This window comes from Aquarana catesbeiana, linkage group LG13 (genome assembly GCF_042186555.1).
Source record: "Aquarana catesbeiana isolate 2022-GZ linkage group LG13, ASM4218655v1, whole genome shotgun sequence".
NCBI lineage: Eukaryota > Metazoa > Chordata > Amphibia > Anura > Ranidae > Aquarana > Aquarana catesbeiana.
The window spans coordinates 77,406,339-77,431,170 of record NC_133336.1 but is presented as its reverse complement, the minus strand read 5'-3'; the positions used below and the strand labels follow the sequence as shown (position 1 = coordinate 77,431,170).

Sequence of the window (24,832 nt, the reverse complement as noted above, 5' to 3'; positions counted from 1 at the left end):
CTAGGATAAGCAACAAAACAGATACAAAAGTGTATTTAATTATATTTGTTTGTATGTTTTATTATTACAACATAACACATTTTTATTTTCATGATGAACATACCTGAACTATTAGTTTTGGCTACTATCATTACTAAATGATTTATTGTGAAACTCTGTAATTGCCATAATGTGCTAAGTGCATGTAAATGAGATACGTTCTAAGCAGTTGGTCTCTCTATGATGCCACTTAAACACCCACACAATACCTCCACCCCTGATTTTCAGGGCTACCTAAACTCAGGGCTGGTTTAGATGGCCTTTCCTGGTATGAACTCACACATTAGGAATGATCTAGGTGTCAACACAGAAACAACGCAGCTAGGCTAAATTAATATGTTGTAAAGATGGGAGGGATCGTTAAATGTGACAAAACCGTGATGTAAGGATGTATAGTGACATTCTATACAGACACAATCAGACTACAACAAGCACAGGCTGGGGATTACTGCATTCATAAACACTTTGGAAACCTATGGAAAGTGAGTCCCAGTAGGATGAATACACCATCACCATCAACTCACTACAAGGTAGGTAACTTGGAGGTATATCTTGGAGGGGGTTTGTTACTCTGAGCACATTAGGTACTTGTTACACCACTAAAAGTTAATCTAAACCCAAGAACAAAAACATAACATATTACAGCTTACCAGTCCTTAAATATGGTGGCTGTATTTCTTTTCATTTTTTTCAGTCTCATCACATTTTCAGCAAGTACAGAAAAATACTGGTTCCTATCACCAGAATTCCTGTGTCCTTGTAAACATCTGTGCACAAAACTGAATTCTTAGCCAATGTTATCAGCTTTCCCAATTATCTTTTTTTTACACAGCCCCTCCATCCTATGTAAAGGAGGTGAGAGATGTTTATAGCTCATATTAAGAGAGAAGAAAACATAAAAGCCGAGGAAGGTACTTTGTTTTAAAGCCCTCCTGATAAAACTGCCGGCATCAACACAGTTCAACTGTATATCTCTACATTGATAGCAAGCTCTTCTATTTATCTGATCACACTTGCATCATGGTCACTGTACTTTTTTTTTATGTTACAGGGTACAACTATCAGTAGCTTATACAGTATATTCCATTAAAGCTTGTTTTCTTCCTTCTCTGTATTCTCTTCCTGTCTGCTTCGTGTCTAGCATACAGCAGTGGCAGCTGGTGCTCAATTTTCTTAGGAGGGGGGGCACAGCCCGTGGCCCCAACCCAGCCAGCCACCCCCCCCCACACCCAGCCAATCAACCACCCCCCATTGCTTAATTGCCTCTTCACTTGCCTGTCAGGCCCCCCCGCCAGCTCCGCACTTACCCCATCCAGGTCTCGGCTTCGGCGGCTTCCTGGCAGTCTCTTCTCCTCCCGGCCAATCGGGACTTAGGACTCTCGGCCAATTGGGTCTTAGGACTCCCGGGCAATCGGATTTCAGGATCTGCTTCCTGATTGTCCGGGAGGAGAAACAGGAAGACATTAACGAATATTTTTGTCACACAACTGGGTGGGCTCTGCACCCCAAGCCCACCCTTTTTGAAGCCAATTAGAGCCTCAGGCTCTAATCATGGGCTTCACAAGAAAACAAAACCCATTGAAATCCATGGGTCCGGCACTCTGCATGTAGATTAGGGGCCAGGTGCATGGATTAGAGTCGGCAGTGCCCCTGCTCCCCGTATGAGTGGCCACCACTGGCATACAGTATGTAGACATGCAAATCTATTCACTAAGGCTCCATTCACGCCTGAGTGATCTTCAGCGAAAGCTGCAGCTGCTTCTTTTTTTTTTAGCTTTTTGTCTTTTGGTTTTTTTGTTGAGTGTTTTTGGAGCAGCACCATTCATTTGAATGGGCCTCGCTCCACTCCAAAAATGCTCCAAAAGAAGCTCATGTACCAAATCTTGGCACAAAGCCAGGAGCGATCCAGAATGTTAAGGTGTGAATGGAGCCTAAGCTATGACTGTATTTATCTACCATAACAACTGTTACTTTCAGCAATGACAGACAACAGGAGCTGAAAATAAGTCCCATAAATCAAATTACCAATTGTTAATAATGCTTATGTTATAGCTTAGTGCAGGGGTTTCCAAACTATCTAAACAAAGGGCCAGTTTACTGTCCTTCAAACCCTGTGACTGTGGCCAACTGGAGGGGAAAAATGTCCTGGTGTCAGTGGGAGTAAGCAGCATCCCCTCCTTGGTATTAGGGGAAGGAAATGTGCCCCCAAAAATGGTGAAAGATTTGGGGGATAAAACATATCGAGAGCAACTTCAGGAACTTATTATGTACAGTCTGGAGAAAAGAAGGAAAAGGGGGGACATGATTGAAACCTTTAAAAACATCAAGGGGGTGAATAAGGTTCAGGAGGGCAATTTTTTTCAATATGAAAACCAAAATCAACCACACAGGGACGTGACCTTATACTAATTGAAGGAAAGTTCAAAATGAATCTAAGGCTGGCCATACATTACACAATTTTCTTGTACAACTTTCCTTTAGATTTCCCAAAAGCATATAATATAAGATCAAACCTAAACACTTTCAATTTGTATGCAATCAGGCAGGCTCTTGCACTACATAGTTGAAGGTAGATCTAAAGAAAATTGACCAAGAAAATTAGGGACTACCAATCCCCCTCCATCTTTTTGCAGTTAATTCTAATCCTTGGCTGAGTCCATTTCCAAATAAGGTACCTGAAAAGGGTGTCAATTTGCAATATCCAAATCGGAATTATGGAGCACATACAATAATTGGGCATCCACACCATTTTTACCCTGCCCACAACACAGAGAGGCAATTTAGTAAAGCCTTCTTAAAAGAAAGTATCCTCATCCACGTCATGTCTCATTCCATCACATATCCCAAAAATAACCTTTATGGTTCTACTGTCCTTTTAGGTCCCAAGTTCTACTTCATTGTAGCCATGGCTTAAATATACTGCAATGGTGACCTTAAATCCTGAAATAGCTGTATGCTGTTTGTAGTGAACAGCCCTATAATATTAGGAAACATTTGCCTTATACATTGGTGATCTGGACATGCATCTGGAGGATGGGACATAAAAGAATGATCTGCTAGACTCAACCCAATGTCCTGAATATAGGATTAGGAAGACTTCTCTTATTTTTGCATATGTGATAGAATGAAACATGTGGGTACCTTTTGGTTTTAACCACTTCAAGTATGGACACCTTCCAGTTCAAGTCATTTTTCAGCTTTCAGTGCTGTCACACTTTGAATGACAATTACTCAGTCATGCAACACTGTACCCAAATTACAGTTTTATCTTTTTTTTTGACAGATAGAGCTTTCTTTTGGTAGTATTTAATCACCATTGGGTTTTTATATTTTGCTATGTAAATGAAAAATACTTTAAAAAAACAATTTTTTTTTCTTATTTTTTGTTATAAAAGCTTGCAAATAAATCTTTTTTCATAAAGTTAGACCAAGATGTATTTTGATACATTTATTTGGTAAAAATAATCCAAATCAGTGTATATTATTTAGTCTGTGTGAAAGTTATAGGGTCTGTAAACTATGGTGTATACAGTATATTTGAAAATCAATCAATCCTGATGTGATGACTGTCTATCTCATATCTTGAGGCCCTAAGATGACAGGACAACACAAATACCCCTAAATGACCCCTTTTTGAAAAGTAGACAGTCAAATATATTTGAGTGGCATTGTGAGTTTTCTGAAACTGTACTTTTTTGTCACAATTTTTTGAAAAACTATTTTTTTTTCACAAAGTTGTCAAGTTATTTCTCTCACACAGCATAGGTATACTTAGAATTACACCCTAAAACACATTCTTCTACTCCCTCCAAGTATGGCGACACCACATGTGTGAGACTTTTTCCATAGCATATCCACACAGCAGGGCCCAAAATCCAAGGAGCACCTTCAGGCTCTCTAGGAGCATAAATTAATCTAATAATGATCAGGGACACTGGCGTGGTGGTGATCAGTGGCACTGAGACTGGTATTGTGGTGATCAGGGACACTGGGACTGGTGTGACAGTGATCAGGGACACTATAACTGCAGTGGCAGGGATCAGGGACACTGTAACTGTTGTGTCAGGGATCAGGGACACTGTAACTGGTGTGGCGGTGATCAGGGACACTGTAACTGGTGTGGCGTTGATTAGGGACAGTATGACTGGTGTAGCAGTGATTGGGGACACTGTGACGGTGATTAGGGACACTGACAGGTGCAGTAATGATTAGGGCATTGACTGGAGAGAGTAACAGTAAAAAAAATATATATATATATTTATATGTTTTTAATTTTTTCATATACTGTCACCAGATCAGTGCAGTGTTACCATAGCGACACTGTAGTGCTCTGGAGAGGTAATCAGGATTTTTTTTCCTTTACACTGTGATTGCTGATTACTGTAATAAGCACTGGGTAAGAGTGTACAAAGGTTTCATTCATGAAACCTTGTTTCCTACTGTGATATTGTGATTGGTCACAGTTATCACGTGGTACAGGACTGCAGTGATTGGCCCTGGTACCATGTGATTGTTGTGACCAATCACAGAGTTCACACAGTAGTAAACTATGACAGCCTTGCTTACTACTGTAACTGGGATCATTGTGATTGGTCACAGCAATCAGAGGGTACCAGGGATGCTCTCAGTGGCCCAGTACAACAATCGTGATCGGCTGTGTCTGGTGGACACAATGGTCACAGATCCCACCGCTGCGCAGTCTAGAGAGTGCCCATGAGTGGCCAAAGCAAGAGGACATATAGATTAAAGTGTATCTAAACTCCAAATCAAAATGTAATATATTTCAGCTTACTAGTCAATGGTGTGAAGGCTGCATTCATTTTCTTTTTTCCAAGCTTCTTTTGGTTTATTTTCACCTGGTAATCTTGCAAATAACACACTTCCTGTCCTTTGGTGGCTACATCACCCTCAACTTTATCAGTGGAGGGAGCCATGGTTGTCACTCTAGGCTGCTCTTCTGATATAGACTCACCGGCCACTTTATTGGGTACACCTTGCTAGTATGGGTTTGGACCCACTTTTGTCCTCAGAACTGCCTAATTCTTCGTGGCATAGATTCAACAAGGTGTTGGAAACATTCCTCAGAGATTTTGGTCCATATTGATATGATAGCATCATGCAGTTGCTGCAGATTTGTTGGCACATCCACAATGCGAATCTCCCGATCCATCACATCCCAAAGGTGCTCTATTGGATTGAGATCTGGTGACTGTGGAGGCTATTGGAGTACAGTGATCTCATTGTCATGTTCAAGAAACCAGTTTGAGAGGATTTGATCTTTGTGACATGGTGCATTATCCTGCTGGAAGGAGCCATCAGAAGATGGGTACACTGAAGTCATAAAGGGATGGAAATGGTCAGCAACAATACTCAGGTAGGCCGTGGCGTTTAAACAATGCTCAATTGGTACTAAGGGGCTCAAAGTGTGCCAAGAAAATATCCCCACACCATTATCCACCACCACCAGCCTGAACCTTTGATACAAGGCAGGATGGATCCATGCTTTTATGTTGTTTACACCAAATTCTGACCCTACAATCTGAATGAGACAGCTGAAATCAAGACCCATCAGACCAGGCAATGTTTTTCCAATCTTCTAGTGTCCAAATGTGGTGAGCCTGTGTGGATTGTAGCCTCAGTTTCCTGTTCTTCGCTGACAGGATTATCACCCAGTGTGGTCTTCTGCTGTTGTAGCCCATCTGCTTCAAGGTTCGATGTGTTGTGCATTTAGAGATGGTATTCTGCATACCTTGGTTTTAACAAGTGGATATTTGAGTTGCTGTTGCCTTTCTATCATCTCAAACCAGTCTGCCCATTCTCCTCTGACCTCTGACATCAACAAGGCCTTTTAATCCACACAACTGCCACTCACTGGATATTTTCTCTTTTTTTGGACCATTCTCTGTAAACCCTAGAGATGGTAGTGCATCGAAATCCCAGTAGATGAGCAGTTTTTTTGAAATACTTAGACCAGCCCGTCTGGCACCAACAACCATGCCACGTTCAAAGTCACTTAAATCCCCTTTCTTCCCTATCTTCTGATGCTCGGTTTAAACTTCAGCAAGTCATCTTCACCACGTCTAGATGCCTTAATGCATTGCGTTACTGCCATACGATTGGCTGGTTATTAATTTGTATTACCAAGCAATTGAACAGGAGTACCTAATAAAGTGTCCGGTGAGTGTAGACCTCAGACATGTCCATTCCTCTTCATCTCCACTACATAGGGGGCAGGACGATTGTTAGCTTGCAGAAGATGGCTAGGAAGGAAGATATTATTCTGTGCATCTCACAGGAAGTGACAACAACACTTCATTTTTGCCAGGATCAACAGTTTTTTCTGAAAATGTTCTCAGCTTGAAAAAAACAAGAAAATGAATGCAGCCATCCCATCTAAGGAGTGTAAGCCGCAATATATATCATTTTTGTTTTTGGGTTTAGTTATCCTTTAAGAAGGATTTACTGTTCTACACTTGAAGCACATAAACATTCTAAGCTACAACAGAATGCTTTGCTGATGTCTGTTTGTTAGCGCTACATTTTGAAAAAGCAGATTTATAGAATTTTCAGTTACAGTGCTGAAATCTAAATCCTCCAGTATTCTGAGTGCTGACAGTACTGTGCATCATTTTGATGTTTAACATGTGATATCATAAATTCCTCTGTACTCACCTTATGGGCCTATTAAATGTGGAACGTGAGGATTTGTTACTTATTTTTTAGTTACCACATACACCGTTTAACATTTTTATGAGGCAGTATCAATGCACAATTCATAAATTCCTAACTAGTTATGTATCTAAAATAGCAGTCATAGTGGTAGCCCATCATTTCAGCTGGATAAAGACAAAGCGCGAAAAGGTTGTTTTACGGCTAACTCCACATATATGTAGGTGACAGAAATACATATAAGCTGTTAAGAAGTAATTATTAAAGACTTGTGTTACAGGGTTGCAAAATTATTAACCCATCGCTACGATGGAAGGTCTAAAGTGACAAAGAATGCACAATCTGGAAGTTGCATAGTCTATTGGGATTGTTATTTTTCTGTTTTTTGTTTTTTACAAAAGTAATTTTAGTTGTTTGGTGAGCATGCATTGTATGTATCAGTATTGTTATAAGTTGTAAAGTTTTAAAAAACTTTCTAATAAAAAAAAGTATCGGATTTAAAAAAAAGACTCCACAAATATAAGAGGGAATAAATCTGACCTGAAAAGGTTCAAGCAGCTGTTGATGACATTTTCTTTCATTTGCTGTAACATAGACAAAGTAGTAAGTGAGCAGAAATCTCTCCAAAGTGACTGTTAGATTATTGTCACCACAATAGGTGTTCCCCCACGATTACAGGCGTAACCGTGTGATTTCATATCACTTTCTGTCCCGGTGACAATGGCCACCAGGACAAATTGAATGGGTGAGTCTTCCTAAGGCAACACATAGAACAATAAAATCCTGACTCGGGTTCTAACCTTTCCTTCACCAAAATTAAAAAGAAAAAACATTTGTTGACTTTAGGTACACTATAGTTATAATTGCGTATATATAGAACAAAGAGAAATAGAGTAATGGGACTTTTAGATGCTGAAACCACTTATTGGAATAATATCTGACACAGTGATGTATAAAAATAACAAAATTTTATTAAATACATAAAAATGTCTTATATTGTTTAAGACATGTGTAACAAAAATATGAAAGAGCAAACTCTGTATAAACCCGTAAACAGCCCCTATAACAAGGTGAACAATTTCCTCAATAGTCACATATATGTGTAATCGTGACCCATGATAAACACTCAGGACCAATGTATGAGAAAAGAGACACAGCCCGACACGTTTCGCATGGTAGCTTCTTCAGGGCTTTTCGTTGATAGAGAGGTCGGTGCGCTAGAGCTGATTCAGTAAGTAGTAGTTCTGGGAAGCCTCAAAAGAGGCATTGCATGTTCCCACCAGGGCACTGCAGAATGGGTCAAATGTCTATCTCAATTATGTAGATCTGAAACCAGCCCAAGAAAAGCTGTCCCACAAAGCACATCAGAGATCCCATAAACAGAAAATGGTGATTCCAAGCTTAATTGATCAAAGTTCTGCCATGCTGCACTGGGAGAAATCTCCCCAGTATAGCCACAAACAACTGCAAAGGTAATGAACAGCTTCCAAATGCTGATATGGTCACAATGTTAAATCTTTAATCATGGCAGAAAACATCAAAAAACATCCTCATTTGGAGATAGGGAATCTTGCTGTTATTGTGACACCAGGAAGAGAGCCTTTTTGCAGTTGGCTTTTGATGTTTTCTGTTAAAGATTTAACATTGTGACCATATCAGCATTTGGAAGCTGCTCATTACCTTAGCAGTTGTTTGTGGCTATACTGGGGAGATTTCTCCCAGTGCAGCATGGCAGAAATGTTATCACATTTTATCAATTTAGCTTGGGATCGCCATTTTCTGTTTATGGGATTTCTGATGTGCTTTGTGGGACGGCTTTTCTTGGGCTGGTTTCAGACCTACATGATTGACTGATGATTGGACATTTGACCCATTCTGCAGTGCCCTGGTGGGAACATGCAATGCCTCTTTTGAGGTTTCCCAGAACTACTACTTACTGAATCAGCTCTAGTGCACCAACCTCTCTGTTAACGAAGATCCCTGAAGAAGCTACCATGCGAAACTCGTTGGGCTGTGTCTCTTTTCTCATACATTGGTCCTGAGTGTTTATCATGGGACATGATTACACATATATGTGACTATTGAAGAAACTGTTCACTTTGTTGTAGGGGCTGTTTACGGGTGTATACAGAGTTTGATATTTCATATTTTTGTTACATGTCTTAAACGATATAAGACATTTTTATGTATGTAATAAAATGTTGTTATTTTTATACATCACTGTGCCAGATATTATTCCAATAGGAGGTTTCAACATCTAAAAGTCCCATTACTCTATTCCTCTTTGTTCTAGTTAGGTACACTATACTGTAGACAATCCCTACCTTGCCCATATACTGAAGAGGACAATAAGGGGGTCTGTTTAAAAATGTAAAAAAGTGTATCAAGTATTTGCTCAGCTGTCACAAATATTCCAGTATTTTTCCTAATTTGTTTATTTCCTATGATAATCAGCTCCATTTTGGTGGTGGCCATAATGCAGTACTTTCCTGATTGAGGTATTTTAGGACAAAATGCATTATGGCCACTAGATGGAGCTGATGATCATAGAAAATAAACATATTGTGCAAAATATGGGAATGCTTGCGACAACTGAGCAAATGCTTGAGACACTCGCACAGAAGTTTTTTTTTTTATAAGTAGACCCCTTCCTACTAATTTTGTAATTGAATGAATCAAGCATTACTATTGATAATGAAGCTATGTATAAGGCATAGATAGGCTGATTAAATTCACAAATGTGTTTAATGAATTCAGGAAAGAATTTATAGTGGATATATCTAAGGGGTGTTGTTTTTTGATGACTGAGATTTTGTAATAAGCTATGAGACGCCCATCTGTTTTTGTCCTTGCTCAGCTCTGCTCTATAAACTGGATTTCAGTTCTATCTATAGATCAGGTGCAGTTCTCCTTCCTTATTTTCACGTGTACAGAATTTTCTAACTTTACCGCAGGCATGAAAAGACATTGTGTGATGTTAGCTAATTACATGTTTCACAATTCACATGGTAAAGTGTACAAGTGATATTCTGTATTACAAAATATAATAATTAATACATTCTTCTTCCCACAACATGGGATATTTTTACTTACAAGAAACTAAAAGGATTTACATTTTTTTTTCAGTCTGGAAATATTTATTGTGATTATAAACAGCTGTCCAGTGATCAGTATTTTAAATAGATCTTTGTAGCACCCCAGGAGCCATCTGTGGAATCTAAAATGTTGTTATTTTGCATTTGAAAGTCCTTTTTTTTTTTTTTTTACTCATTTAGGACAATAAACATAAAGGATTCTCTGTATTTTAGATTTTTCTGTGATTTTTTTTAAATTTAATTTTATTTACTTTTATTAAATTTAAGCAATACGTACAGAATATAGGTTAGCCAAAGTACATTTGATGTTTCCAGATTTGATGCAGTATGGTAATATATTATACAGACAGTAAGATACTCAAATCACACAATTCTTTGTAAAGTAATAACAGAAAAACCCCTTTTTCCACCAGGCGTGCAACCTGGTGGTTGAACAAGGGATAGTACCCTATAATCAACTATCTCGATCATAGGGGCATATGCCCCCCCCCATTTCAGGAAATATGGAGATGCCCCCCGCGGAGCGCTTACATTCAGGGCCGGATTTCCCACAAGGCCACCGAGGCCAGGCCTCGGGGCGGCAGTGGTACAGGGGCGGCGCCGCCCCCCACACTAACATCAGCATGCAGTGCACCCGGGCGCCAGAGAGGTGGGGGCGCTGAAGCGCTAGAGTGCTCCTCTCCCTCCTCCTCCTCTCTGTGTCCAGACTGAGGCGGCTTCCTCCGCAGGTCACCGCCGCCACCGCTGTCTTTTTCGCTGCTCAAGCCCGTCCCCCCTCCCTCCTCCTGTCAGAGAAGGAGAGCAGCCGCCGAAGATCGGAGCGGCTGGTCTCTGTGCGGCGGGGGGGGGCGTGTTCTCCTCTGTCTCTCACTCCCGAGTCCCGCCCAAGCCTGTGCCTGTCTCCATCTGTTCTATCTATTGTACACACTTGGAGGGGAGGTTGTCCTGAGGGGTTGTACTAATGGAGGGGGGGGTTGTCCTGGGATGTCTGTACTAGTGAAGGGGGGGTTTGTCCTGGGGGGGTTGTACTAATGGAGGGGGGGTTGTCCTGGGATGTCTGTACTAGTGAAGGGGGGTTTGTCCTGGGGGAGTTGTACTAATGGAGGGGGGGGTTGTCCTGGGATGTCTGTACTAGTGAAGGGGGGGTTTGTCCTGGGGGGGTTGTACTAATGGAGGGGGGGGTTGTCCTGGGATGTCTGTACTAGTGAAGGGGGGGTTTGTCCTGGGGGGGTTGTACTAATGGAGGGGGGGGTTGTCCTGGGATGTCTGTACTAGTGAAGGGGGGGTTTGTCCTGGGGGGGTTGTACTAATGGAGGGCGGGGGTTGTCCTGGGATGTCTGTACTAGTGAAGGGGGGGTTTGTCCTGGGGGGTTTGTACTAATGAAGGGGGGGGCGGTTTGTCCTTGGGGGGTCTGTGCTAATGGAGGGGGTGGGGGTTGACCTGGGGGGGTTGTACTAATGGAGAGGGGGTTTTCCTGGGGGGGTTTGTACTAATTGAGGGGGTTTGTCCTGGGGGGGTTTGTACTAATGGAGGGGGGTAGACCTGGGGGGGTTTGTACTAGTGAAGGGGGGGTTTGTCCTGGGGGGGTTTGTACTAATGAAGGGGGGGTTTTGTCCTGGGGGTTTGTACTAATGAAGGGGGGGTTTTGTCCTGGGGGGTTTGTACTAATGAAGGGGGGGGTTTGTCCTGGGGGGTTTGTACTAATGAAGGGGGGGTTTGTCCTGGGGGGTCTGTACTAATGAAGGGGGGGCGGTTTTGTCCTGGGGGTCTGTACTAATGAAGGGGGGCGGTTTGTCCTTGGGGGTTTTGTGCTAATGGAGGGGGTGGGGGTTGACCGGGAGGGGGTTGTACTAATGGAGAGGGGGTTTTCCTGGGGGGGGTTTGTACTAATGGAGGGGGGTAGACCTGGGGGGGTTTGTGCTAATGGAGGGGGGTTGTCCTGGGGGGGTTGTACTAATAGAGAGGCGTTTGTCCTGGGGGGTCTGTACTAATGAAGGGAGGTGGGTTTGTCCTGGGGGGTCTGTAGTAATGAAGGGAGGTGGGTTTGTCCTGGGGGGGTCTGTACTAAGGGAGGGGGGTGGGTTTGTCCTGGGGGGTCTGTACTAAGGGAGGGGGGTTTGTCCTGGGGGGGTCTGTACTAATGAAGGGAGGGGGGGTTTGTCCTGGGGGGGTCCGTACTAATGGTGGGGGGTTTGTCCTGGGGGGGTCTGTACTAATGGAAGGGGGTAGTTTGTCCTGGGGGGGTCTACACCCAGGAAAGTACACCCAGGGCTCCAGAGGGAGAGGGCAGTGATGAGGGAACACCATCAGAGAGAGAACCCCGCTGCCCTGCGCCACCAGAGGGAAAGCCACACAGCCTGGCGTCATCCCTGGTGGAGAAAGGAATGGAGTCATTGCAGGAATACAGATCTGGGTGCTACCCAACGGAGTCGCCACAGGCAATTCAGAGTGAGCTGACTCCTGATCAGGGGAAGCATTGCTGTATCGCTGGGTCAGGTGAGAGGGCCGATCGGCCATTATCTACTAATGTCCATAGGAACTGCAGTCTCTGACCATCTCCTGTATCATGTCTGCAGTCTCTGACCATCTCCTGTACTATGATTGCAGTTTCTGACCATCTCTTGTATCATGTCTGCAGTCTTTGACCGTATTATGTCTGGGGGCTCTTTCTGGTGGTGTGGGGGGGGGGCGGCATTGAAGGGCCCGGCCTTGGGGCGGCAAAGGGAGTAAATCCGGGCCTGCTTACATTTGCAACAAATTTACCACTTTCTCAAATCTTTGCAGAAAGAAAAGCTCCGACGTAGCTGTCCGAACTGTGTTCAAAAACAGATGTATGCAGAATTCTGCGTCCATGCTATACAAACTGTTTGTTGACTCCACTGCTAGATTATCTTACCAGGTGTCATGCGTGAGGGATCTGTCCATAGCCCCTGAGGTGGAGGACTGACGTAACTGGAGTGCGCAAATCCATAAAAGCATCCTTAATGTTGCCTTGAGGCAGGTTACAAGGTCCACGCCAGATGGTATTTAGTACCAAAGCGCCTGTCAAAAAAGTACTCTTTTGGATGAGGGTTCACTCATTTCTTTTTTCAGTCACGATGGTTAACATCACTAAAGATTTGAGTATTTCCCTACTAAATAAGCCTGTTGAAAACATTGCGCGACACACACAGACCTTAATTTACTTCATGTTTCTAAGAGCCAAAATCGCCATAGTGACAGCGTGGAAAAGACATTGCGATAGTAAAACAAAAAAACTCACATGGATCCTGCTGAGCGAAAAGATTGTGAGTGTCTTACCATATAAGCAATCCATTTTCAATAAAATATGGTCCCCTTGGCTTACCTAATTGCAGGTCCCAGATGAATGAATCTAATTGTTCGAATAAGTTGATCCATTTCCTTTCGTTTTTTCACTTCTTCTCTTCGTATCTCTTTCATTGTTTCCTTGACTTCTGTCAGCCTTGGCTCCATGCCCAGTTACCCTTTTCTTTCCTTTTTCTTTCTTATTTAGGCTAGCAATGTTTATATTTGGGGGCCCGGAGTCCCTCTTGCGGACCGTATTAATGCTTGGTAACGAGTATTACTTTGTGAACCGTGATTGCTGGACGTAGACTTTTCTACCTGGTGGACCTACTTCCAGTTATTACATTTTACGGTGGCCTCGACCTCGAAATTTTGGGTATATTGTCCCATGTTATGATTCAAGGGGTGATTGTATGGAGACCATCTCCCACTGTGTACAATTTTCTTGTTCTATATCCATGTTATAATACAAAACATGTTATTCCTGTCCACTTTAGTTGTTGGCCAAATGGTCACCTGTAAGCTTAACCACTTGCCGACCGCCGCACACCGATATACGTCGGCACAATGGCAGTGGTGGGCAAATGGGCGTACCTGTACGTCCCCTTTAATTTGCGGGGCTAGTGGGCGCGTGGGCACAGTGCGCGTACAGCGCGCGTACAGCGTGACTGTGCCCGTGGGTTCCGCGGACTCGATGTCCACCGGTGTCCCGCAATTGTGCCAGGGAGTGGCAGAACGGGGAGATGCCTGTGTAAACAAGGCATTTCCCTGTTCTGCCTAGTGACACGACAGGGATCTACTGCTCCCTGTCATTGGAAGCAGTGATCATTGTCATGTCAGTGGTAGCCCATCCTCCCCACAGTTAGAATCACTTACACACTTAACCCCTTGATCGCCCCTAGTGTTTAACCCCTTCCCTGCCAGTGTAATTTACACAGTAATCAGTGCATTTTTATAGTACTGATCGCTGTATAAATGACAATGGTCCCAAAATAGTGTCAAAAGTGTCTGATGTGTCTGCCATAATGTCACAGTCACAATAAAAATCGCAGATCGCCGCCATTACTAATAAAAAAAAAATTTATAAGAAAAATGCCATAAATCTATCGCCTATTTTGTAGATGCTATAACTTTTGCACAAACCAATCAACATACGCTTGTTGCAATTTTCTTTTACCAAAAATATGTAGAAGAATACATATCGGCCTAAACTGAGGAAAAAATGTGTTTTATATATATTTTTTGAGGATATTTATTATAGCAAAAAGTAAAAAATATTGTTTTTTTTTTTTCAAAATTGTCGCTCTTTTTTTGTTCATAGCGCAAAAAATAAAAACCACAGAGGTGATCAAATACCACCAAAAGAAAGCTCCATTTGTGGGAAAAAAAGGACGACAATTTTGTTTTGGTGTAACGTCGCGTGGCCGTGCAATTGTCAGTTTAAAGCGACGCAGTGCCGTATTGCAAAAAGTGCTCTGGTCAGGAAGGGAGTAAAATCTTCCGGGGCTGAAGCAGTTAAAGAAGACCTAAACCAATTGCCAAAATATTTTGTAATTTTGTTCCCCCCCCCACTTTTGTATCATTTCTTATTGTTTATACAGAGCATGCAAGGATTTTTTTGCTGCTCTGCAAAGTGATCTTGTTGCTTTTACTTTTCTTACAATATTAATTAAAAAATATTGAAACATAAAGTAATAACAGAAATAAATAGATAATGGTTGCACAGAGAAGTAACCCTTTGGTTAAAGGCGGGTAGGGCATGAAAACCATTGGTTTTAGTTCCTGCAGTGCTGAGAGCGACTGTCCAACAGTTCTCATGTCCTAGCAGCAAGACAGGATGGGGGTGTTGTTAACTGGGATTTTTTCAGCCAGGCTTCCAGGGGGGCCCAAATGACCTACAAGTATACCAATAAAATGAATGAACATTTTACAAAGCTGCGCAGTTTTTCAATACTGGGTTTCCTTGATTGCATGGGCTATTTTCTGAAAAAGGTGAACTTCGTTCTTAACTGACCATAGAAAAAGAGAAAGGGTAAGGGGCAGTTCAACCTATGAGTATGATGGAATATGTACTTGTTTGGGTACTCTTATAACTATTTTAGTTTATGGATTTGTGGTATCTTTCCAATTAGAGCTATAGTAATGTATCAACTGCACTGGGATCTAGTTGTGCTCTCTGAATTTTCTCCTTTCTCCGGACTCTCCGATGTACACGCTCGCTAATGCCTGGAACCAGGCGGGCATTCATGTGGCATCGCCATTATGGCGGCACCCCAACTTAGGAGCGAGCCGTATACCCCGGTGTCTTTGTATCATAACGGTATACGGATGCCTCCCGCTCCCACAATACATACACCTGCTCAGGATGCAACATTTTGAAGGAGACACCACATTGCAGTGTCCCTTTCCACCAGTGTACAGCTAGACTCCGCCACCCATCTCTCAGTGACAGAGCAGATCTCATGCGCATGCATAATTAACTCTTCCGTTAATCGGAAGGCGATTTGCGCTGGGAGGGGGGATTTGGGGAAGGGATAGAATTTGTGCTAGGAGGGGGATTTTACAGAGGCTTTTGGCAGGCAGTGACAAGGCGTTTTGAGCTGGGAGGGGATAGAATTTGTGCTAAGAGGGGGGATCCGGGGGGTATTTGTACTAGAAGGGGAAATGTGAACGGTAAAGGATTTGTACTGGGAGGGTGGAATGGGGGGGGGGGGGGGGGGATTTGAGTTGGAAGGACTGGGAATTTTTTCATTTTTATTTGGGGAGAATATTGGCTTGCAGGTGGAATTTATGCTTTGACGAGCATGCAGATCAGTGCTGGATTTTTTTTTCTTTGGGGGGGGGGGATTTTTGCTGAGGCATGATTTGCACACATGTCAGAAAGCACAACTGGGTTTTAAAGTCCAGCTCCAGCCAAACATGTGTTTGGAATGGGAAAGAGTTTAGAGCATCTGTCAGATTTTTGCTGCCATATGTGTCCCTATTCGGGGGAGATTTCTTCTTACTTTTTCTCAATCAGGACATAAGAGAAAATCTCCCCAATGTGATCACAGAGGGAAAAAGAGGTACAGCTGATTCCAGATCAAATTAAGATACTTACACTGCTTGCCTTTAAAAATATACATTTAGGAATTCATAATGATTACACTGTATTAATGTGTGTTTAATAACTGCCCGAGGTTCAGCTTTACTATCGCTATTATAATTTAATGGTTGGTGATAAATAGGATTAAGACTTTATGAAAGGATATGTCTAGGACAGTACGAATGTTAAATATAGTTTTGTAGATATGACTCCTGTAACCTCTGCTGTTAGTCTATTATAGCTGTAAGTTGCACGTTTTACCATTGAAGACATCACAATTCATTATTTTATGCATGGTCAGCATTATACAGGTTTTTTTTTTTTTTTTTGATTAACCACATACAACAAGGTTTGCACATATTTTAAGCAAAACTCCAACCAAGAAGCTGTCACGTTTAACCCTAATGCAGGTGGTCAGACACTATAGCTTGCTTCTGTGTTATTCACCTATAGCAGCCCCATTTCCCATAACGCAAGCAGACCTACCAGTACTCGGTAATCGGTTGCCCCCAGGACTTATGCACAATGCTATAGTGCCTGGCTGCCACACCAGGGCATGCGCAAACTGAGCAAAGCAAACAGGTACTTGCAGACAGGCAAGGTTGAGGTTCAGAATAGTCAAGGTCAAAATCCAAAGCCAAAAGGCGGGCAGAGTTCAGAGAATAGTCAATATCCAATCCAAGGTCGTCAACAAGGTAATCCAATCTAGCAGAGCAGGGCAGACAAACAGGTAGCTTGATCAGGTATTACCCACGCAATCACACGCATAAGATTGCAGGTTTGGCTGGCTTTAAATCAGGTTTGGTCTCCACCCAGAGACTGGCCACAATAATCAACGTGCAGGTGAATAGACAGACAAGGTGCATGCCAAAACCAGGATGCTGGAATGAGGAGCAGGAGCGCTAAATACCTCCTGGACTTGTGCCCAAGTGAAACGAAGACCATGGAGATGCTCCTCTAGCGCAGGAATACTCTGCGGAACAAACAAGTCAGGCAACATGGAAGGTGGGAAACCATAATTCGCCATACACTGAGACAATCGGGAAGCAGAATTCAAGGCACTGTTGTGAGCAAACTCTGCCCATGGTAATAGGTCTGACCAGTTGTTGTGATGGTCAGAAATATAGCAATGTAGGAATTGCTCCAAGGACTGATTGGCTCGTTCTGCGGCCCCATTAGACTGCGGGTGATACACAGAGGACGCCTCTGATGATATCCACATAGGATGAAACATGTCAGGCTGGCAGATGCAAGCACGCTGTGAGCCGCGGATTATTTCCTTTCTGTAATGATGTACATTTTTTACCTGTAAGTAGACTACAATAAATGCATGTGTTTTACCTATACAGGCTTCACTATTATTGCTTTCTCCTTACTGGGTTATCCTGCTGGTGACTGCACAATCCATTCATCTTCTCATATGAATCCTGATGTCCTGATGATATGTGACTACCTGGCTTTTCCCATTTTCTGGCTGTCTATGATGGAGTGTGCCATTCGGAGTTACTGTTGAGCCTTTGCATCATATGATTACCTTGCATGTTTTTCATATTTTTCTGGTAAGCAGATTGGCAGCACGTGGGTGTGGTGTGCTTTTCTTTTGCACGCTGAAGTTTGGTGGAGGCTTCACGTCATCTCAACTCTTCATTGTCGTTCTATGGACTATTACATTTACCTGTTAATTTTGTTTTACTTTAGCGCTGCATTTTGATCCTTTAGAGGAGAAAGCAAGCTGAATTCCCAGCTGTGCACAAAAGGCTCGCCAGAACCGGGACACAAACTGACTACCCCTGTCCGAGACAATCACCTTGGGTAGCCTATGTAAGCGAAAGATCTCCTGAGCAAAAATGGAAGCCAGTTCCTTAGAAGTGGGCAACTTCTTAAGTGGAATACAATAACACATCTTTGAGAACCGGTCAACCACCATAAGGATAACTGCATTGCCTTGGGAGTTGGGCAACTCCACAATGAAATCCATAGACAGGTGGGTCCAGGGCCTCTCTCCATTGGGTACGGGTTGTCGGAGGCCCACTGGAAGGTGTCACGGAACAGGCAGCTATGAAGGCAGTTACATCAGCACGTAGACTAGGCCACCAGAATTGTTGGGAAATGGCCCAAACGAGTTGATTCTTACCAGGGTGGCCAGCTGCCTTGGGAGAATGGTATGTCTGGAGCACGGCAGTACGGAGACACTCTGGGACAAAGCAGTGGTCACAAGGTTTCTCAGGAGGAGCATCGACCTGAGCAGCAAGAATTTTGTCACCCAAAGGAGAAGTAAGACTGATGCGAACCGTAGCCAGAATACGATCAGGAGGAATCATAGAAACCGGAACCGACTCCAACTTGGAAGTGGAGGAAAATTGTTGTGACAAGGCCTCAGCCCTTACATTCTTAGTACCAGGTAAGAATGAGACAATGTAATTGAAACATGACAAGAAAAGAGCCCATTGCTCCCTTCTGGGAGAGACAAGAATGTGATATTCTTATGGTCAGTAAGAATGAGAACCGGCACAGTGGTACCTTTGAGGAGATGTCTCCATTCTTTCAGTGCTAAAATAATTGCCAACAGCTCTCTGTCACCAATCTCATAATTGCACTCGGCAGGTGACAATTTCTTGGAAAAGTAGCCACAAGGATGCATAGCACTCTCAGAGGTAGGACGTTGAGACAGAAGGGCGCCAACACCAGTCTCAGAAGCATCAACCTCAAGGATAAAAGGTAACGTAGTATCAGGATGTGCCAACACAGTAGCAGAAACAAAGGCAGCCTTGAGATTTTCAAAGGCCTTAATGGACTCCGGAGACCAACTCTGTGGGTTACCGTTCTTTCTGGTCATATCAGTCAAGGGCTTGACCAGAGATGAGAAGTTATGAATAAACTTCCGATAATAGTTGGCAAAACCCAGGAAATGCTGCAGAGGACATAACCCCACGGGTCGGGGCCACTGTAGGAACCAGCAGTGAAAATGACATAGCCCAGGAATTTAACCTGTTCCCGATGGAACTCACAATTCTCTAGTTTACAATAGAGATTGTTCTCTCTTCATTTCTGAAGCACACAACAGACATCTGTGTGGTGGCTCCCCAGGGACTTGGAAGATATGAGGATATCATCGAGATAAACCACCACACATAACTGCAACAAATCTCGGAGGACATCGTTAATAAATTCCTGGAAAACTGCCAGGGCGTTACAAAGGCCAAAAGGCATTACGAGATACTCATAATGGCCTGTTCTGGTATTAAACACAGTTTTCCACTCGTCGCCCTCCTTAATCCTCACAAAATTGTAAGCCCCTGTCAGATCAAGCTTAGTGAAAACCATTGCTCCCTTGTGGTGGTCAAATAACTCTTTAATCAACGGGATCGGGTAAGCATTCTTAATCGTGAAATGATTGAGACCCCTATAATCAATGCAAGGTCTCAGTTCACCGCTCCACTTCTTCACAAAGAAGAAACCAGCACCAGCAGGAGATGAGGATTTGCGGATGAAACCCAGAGAAAGTGCGTCTGCAACATACTCCTCTATGCCCAGGCCAAGGCTCTCTCAGAAAGCAAAGATATCGCGAACCCTACTTTGCTTCTGTCCGTGGGAAATGCCTGGGGCAGCATCTCAAAGTATATCCCAACTGGGTTGAGAAACCCTCTGCATTGAACTGGATCGCCCCGAAATCGCTGGGGAAGCAGGGCGGAACTAGACATACCTCTTAAGAGGTAATATTCAAGGTGGGTGCCTGCACAGAGACTGGCGCAGCAGCAGGGATGGTCTGCAACTCAGGTTGTACCGGAGCAGCCACAGTGGAGGATTCTAGGTGAGCCATGCGACTCAGGAGCGTTTGTAACGCCATGGCAAACTGATCCATGTGGTGATCTTGTAACCTGATCGGGTAATCAGCCAGGCTAGAAGTCAGGGATACAAGTAGAGGAACAGCAAGCAGAATAAGGAGCCAGAAGGGATGTCAGCAAAGCCAGTCTTTAAACAGGAACGCAGGAGATGGTTTCTTGTGATGTGACCAAGGCGAAGGCAGGAATGAAGTGAGCTGGAGATCTTTAAGTAGGCAGGACTGACGAGCAGATCCACAACAGCTGGTTAACTGTGGAGAGAGATGAGAGCTGGCAATTAGCTGACAGCTGAGTGGCCAGCTCAGAGAAGGAAGGGCTGAGCCAGCCCTGACAGGAACCTAAGGGGTTAAAAAGGCTGTTGTTTAAAAAGGCTATTTGATCCTGTCTTCTCTGATCCTCCTCTTCTTCCACAGTCCCCAATATATCTCCTGATAGGACAGAGCCTTGGGAGTACTCTACACATGCTCATTTTGGTGTGTATTGCTAGAGAGATTTTTTTTCTTGGGAGGTTCAGCAAAGGGGCAATCAGCACTGTCAAGACAGAGGGTCAGGGGTCCTGCAGCCTCCTAGGACAATCAGGGGCGATGAAAACTCCTCCAACAAGCTTTAACCAGTGCTTGGCTGGACACTGATAAAAGTCACAACACTGCTATATACTGATGATGAGAAAAGGTATTTAGCCGTTTATATTTAGTAAAATGATTGCATTTCCATGTTCTGTGTACTTTAGGAGACCAGATATAGTGAATGCAGGGTCCTGGGTTTAATAACACTTTAAGTAACACTTCCAGGTCTTGTCCCTCCACCTTTTATCAGCATACGCCTTGCACTGCAGTACAATTGACTGGGTTCCTGTGCTGCTTTTCCAACTCCCATTCTGAGCTTTGCTGTATAGGCGATTGCAAGAGATTGGTGTAGGGAAGCAAAGTGTCCATTTATTCACTATACTTAAATGCAGGTGTAGGCCACTTAAAGTGGCTGTAAACCTCTTAAATGGAAAATGAACAAAGCAGCTGACACCTTCCTCCTCTATCTGCATGAATTTTTTCTAACTACCCCCCCCCAGTACACAGCAGGTGATTGACAGCCTCAGCTGTCCATGTTTCCCTATAGCAGTGTGATGAGGAGGTGTGTCCTTTCCCTCCACTCATATCTTAGATTACTCTCCTCACTATCCTGTGCAGTGTGTGATGTCAGATCCCCGCTCCCTACCTCCTGGAGCTGAACCAGGAGTTTTGATAGGTGTGTTTTAGAAAGCTGTAGAGGAAAGAGGACTACAGATAAACAGGTGCAACCTATGTAGGAGGATTGGTTTCATCTTTGTGTAGCACCTTTGGCTAGTCACTTCACTGGGTATATATAGTGGTTAACAATCACTTTAACTCCTTTTCTCACAACTCCCTTGGTGAGTGCTACGTTCTTGGAAATCAATGCAAACATAATACAGCTAGTTGTGGGGGATGTTGTGAAGGTGGGAATAGGGGAGAAGTCTGAGAAAAAAGGGGGGGATGGTAGATGGACCAAAACTTTCACCCACATCTCTGGGAGAAGGAGGGGGGCCGGAAGAGGGAGGAGGATAAGGGGAAATGTTTTAGGCTACATTCATGCGGTTGCACAAGGGCATCCAAGGGTGGCTACCAGCAAGAAACATTCGATTCTCACCGCGGTTCTAAACACTGCCTGCACACACTGTGTGAGAACAGCAACCACTACTCTGTACAAATCAATGGCCAGCGCCGCCGCTGTTTTCATGTAACCGCTCATCTGACCAACCATGGACGCAGCCAGTGTGTATCCAGGGTCAGTGTTTCTGTGAGTTCTGTGGTTCTGGCATCACACAAACTGGTTCACAGCTGATTGGCCAGTTTGTATGCAGCCACAGCACAGAGTGCAGCTAGAGAGGAGTTTAGCCACCTCTGAATGCAGCAAACTATGCACCCCTGGCCACCCATGTCAACGTAGTCTTAATCAATACAGAGGTGCTCCAATGTGTCTTTATAGCTTCTGCTTTAGTGATTTTAATCCAATAATAACATCCAATAATAACAGGTGCATGTGTTTAGATCTGTCTGAAGTTCAGAAAGATCACCACATATTGTAAAACCGTGATATTTATTTAATTTAGCCACAAGTCCAACAAAGATTAAAATATCTTGGGTTAAAAGAATCGGCAGATCAAAAACTAGCGTGGTGTATTAAGCATAGAATCCACCCTATTAGTTTCGTCATACGTGACAAAACTAGTAGGGTTTAGTCTATCCCTAATACATCAAGCTAGCTTGTGATCTGCAGATTCTTTTAACCCAGGATATTTTAATCTTTGTTGGACTTGTGGATAAATTCAATAAATACCACGGTTTAACACTATGTGGCGATCTTTCTCTTCCTTTAGATTACTTCTATGAGAGAGAGAAGGTAAGGAGGAACCAGCAAGGCTGACTTCAATGCCATTTTTGTTTCCAATGGATGGATCTTCAATGATGTGTGTGAATCCATGCTTTACTAGGCTCCTATAACGTGGAGTCTAACTATCCAGTAAGGGTACATCTTTTATATTTCACAGTGGAAGGTGCACTTTGGGTGTTTTTGTCATCCAACACCCCAAGTATCACGAAGAGTGTTTGGACACTTTATGGACACTTTTTTGACTAATTAATATTATTCAGCTGTTATATCACTAGCATGGCAATCTTTTGTCTTTTATGTTTTTACACAAATGTTCTGTTGTGTGATTGCCAGCTGCTTTTCTTGATCATTCATCACCATTTTTTCACCTGCGCAATTACTATACTTCTTTTTTATACTGTAGTGATTTTTATTTACTTTAAAAAAAAAAAAAAAAACTAATTAATTTTCCTTTTCATGAGCAGGAGCAAGCATCAAGTTGTGAACTGACTGTGAGAATAATACAGGCTCAGAACATCCATGGGGCAGATATTGGTGAGCATTTGTTTTATTCATGCAGGAATAAATACATCAGTACTTAGTGGATGCATGCACATTTCTGTGTTTTTTCAATCAAATAAAAAAGTTAAAAGTGTTACTATACCCAGAACACTGCAATCACTATATCTGGTCTCCCACAGTACACAGAACATGGAAATGCAATTATTTTAGTAAATATAAACTGCTAAATACCTTTTCTCATCAGCAGTATATAACAGTCTTGTGACTTCTATCAGTTCCTGATGAAGCTAGTAGGAGGAGTTTTCATACTGCACTGAGCTGTCCTATGAGGCTGCAGGGCTCCTGACCCTCTGTGTGGACATGTTTGGACAGTGCTGATTGGCCCTGTGCTGATCACATGCACTCCCAAGGAAAAAAAAACTCCCTAGCGATACACACCAAATTGAGCATGTGCAGCCTGACTCCAAAGGCTCTGTCTTATGCTGACTTGTTCAGGGGACAGTGCAGGGAGGATCTGTCCATACAAGATAAAGCAGCCTTTTAACACAATGCAGAGGATTACCCCCTTAGGTTCCACAGTGAGTATAACAAGCATGCTTTACTGCATATACAGACTGATTTTACTGTTGTGGGTTTAGTAACATTTTAAAGTCTAACAAACATTTTTTTTCTAGTATGAAATAATAAAGGCTGCTATAAACTGCTCAGATTTGAGTCATGGGTGGCCCTGTCAGCACCACCCAGCTTAACAAAATATGATTTTTCAATTGACTTTTGTCAAAGAGCCAGGTAGAAAATTGACTGCCAAGCATCACATCAGATGCAGTCACTGTTCAGGTATTTAGACCAGTGGTTCTCAAACCTGTCCTCAAGTACCCCCAATAGGCCATGTTTGTAGGTTTTCCTTTATCTCGCACAGGTGCTTTAACTCAGAGTCAATGGCTTGGTATTTTGGACAGCTATTTTATCTAAAGCCGCGTACACACGATCGGATTTTCCGACGGGAAATGTGTGATGACAGGCTGTTGGCGGAAAATCTGACCGTTTGTACGAGGCTTAAGAGACATTCCCAAAACATGGCCTGTTGCGGATACTTGAGGACAGGGTTGAGAATCACTGATTTAGACAGCCATGGATGCTGGCTGTCAAAATACGATAGCCAACAGGGGGTAATTTCTTCAGTCCATGCTGTTTAGCGTAGATAAAGGAATCTATTTGATTTCTCTTGATCAGATTGACCCCAATGGAGAGACTAAAAATCTGACAGAGGGTCAGGGTCCTTTTACTAAACAAATTTTGTTTTTTGTTTTGTTTTTTTGTTTTTTGCAGTCTCTGTCCCCACTGTTTCAAAACTCAAAACTCAAAAACATAGTTTTGGCTAGAGCTGGTTTCCATTTATGCAATGGAAGCGCCTTGTTCAGTGATATTTACCTATAAACTTTATTAACTTTTTAATTTGTGTGCAATCTGATATGATTGTCTGAAATCAGCTATGCAGAAATTGACTGGTTGTTAAGTCCCGTACACATGATCAGAAAATTGTACGAAAAAAGACTGATTTCAAAGCAATTGTACAATAATCTAATCATTTATACACAGCTTTCGAGAGCCGATAACGACAGTTCATAAAATATTATCCGATGGGACAAGCAGAACATTTTTTCTCGTAGGATACCAGGTTGTACTGTTTTCATTTAATTACAACAGTTGTCATTCAAAAATACAATACAAATACACTACAACACGTCACTACCAAATTTTTATTCTGTCGTACAAGAATTTTCATCACTTCATTTTCAATATGAGACTAGCGTGGAAAAAAAAAAAAAAAGGACGATCATTTGTTTGATAATCTCATTGTGTGTACCAGGCATTAGGGAAGTGCTAC

General features: G+C 42.9%; 1 protein-coding gene across 2 annotated transcripts in view; it reads left to right on the top strand.

Annotated features, from left to right (window-relative positions):
• The first annotated feature begins 323 nt into the window (after positions 1 to 323).
• The window catches only part of LOC141117501 (cytosolic phospholipase A2 delta-like), an 84,425-nt gene continuing 59,916 nt past the window's right edge, over positions 324 to 24,832 (top strand). Inside the window, exons 1-2 of one of the 2 annotated variants that reach the window (XM_073610397.1) lie at positions 324 to 569; positions 22,908 to 22,977. In XM_073610397.1, the coding sequence (XP_073466498.1) occupies positions 537 to 569; positions 22,908 to 22,977 (103 nt within the window). In that variant the 5' untranslated portion in view covers positions 324 to 536. Of the gene's footprint in view, positions 570 to 12,015; positions 12,301 to 22,907; positions 22,978 to 24,832 lie in introns of those variants that run through there. The other variant, XM_073610398.1, reaches the window with a different exon arrangement.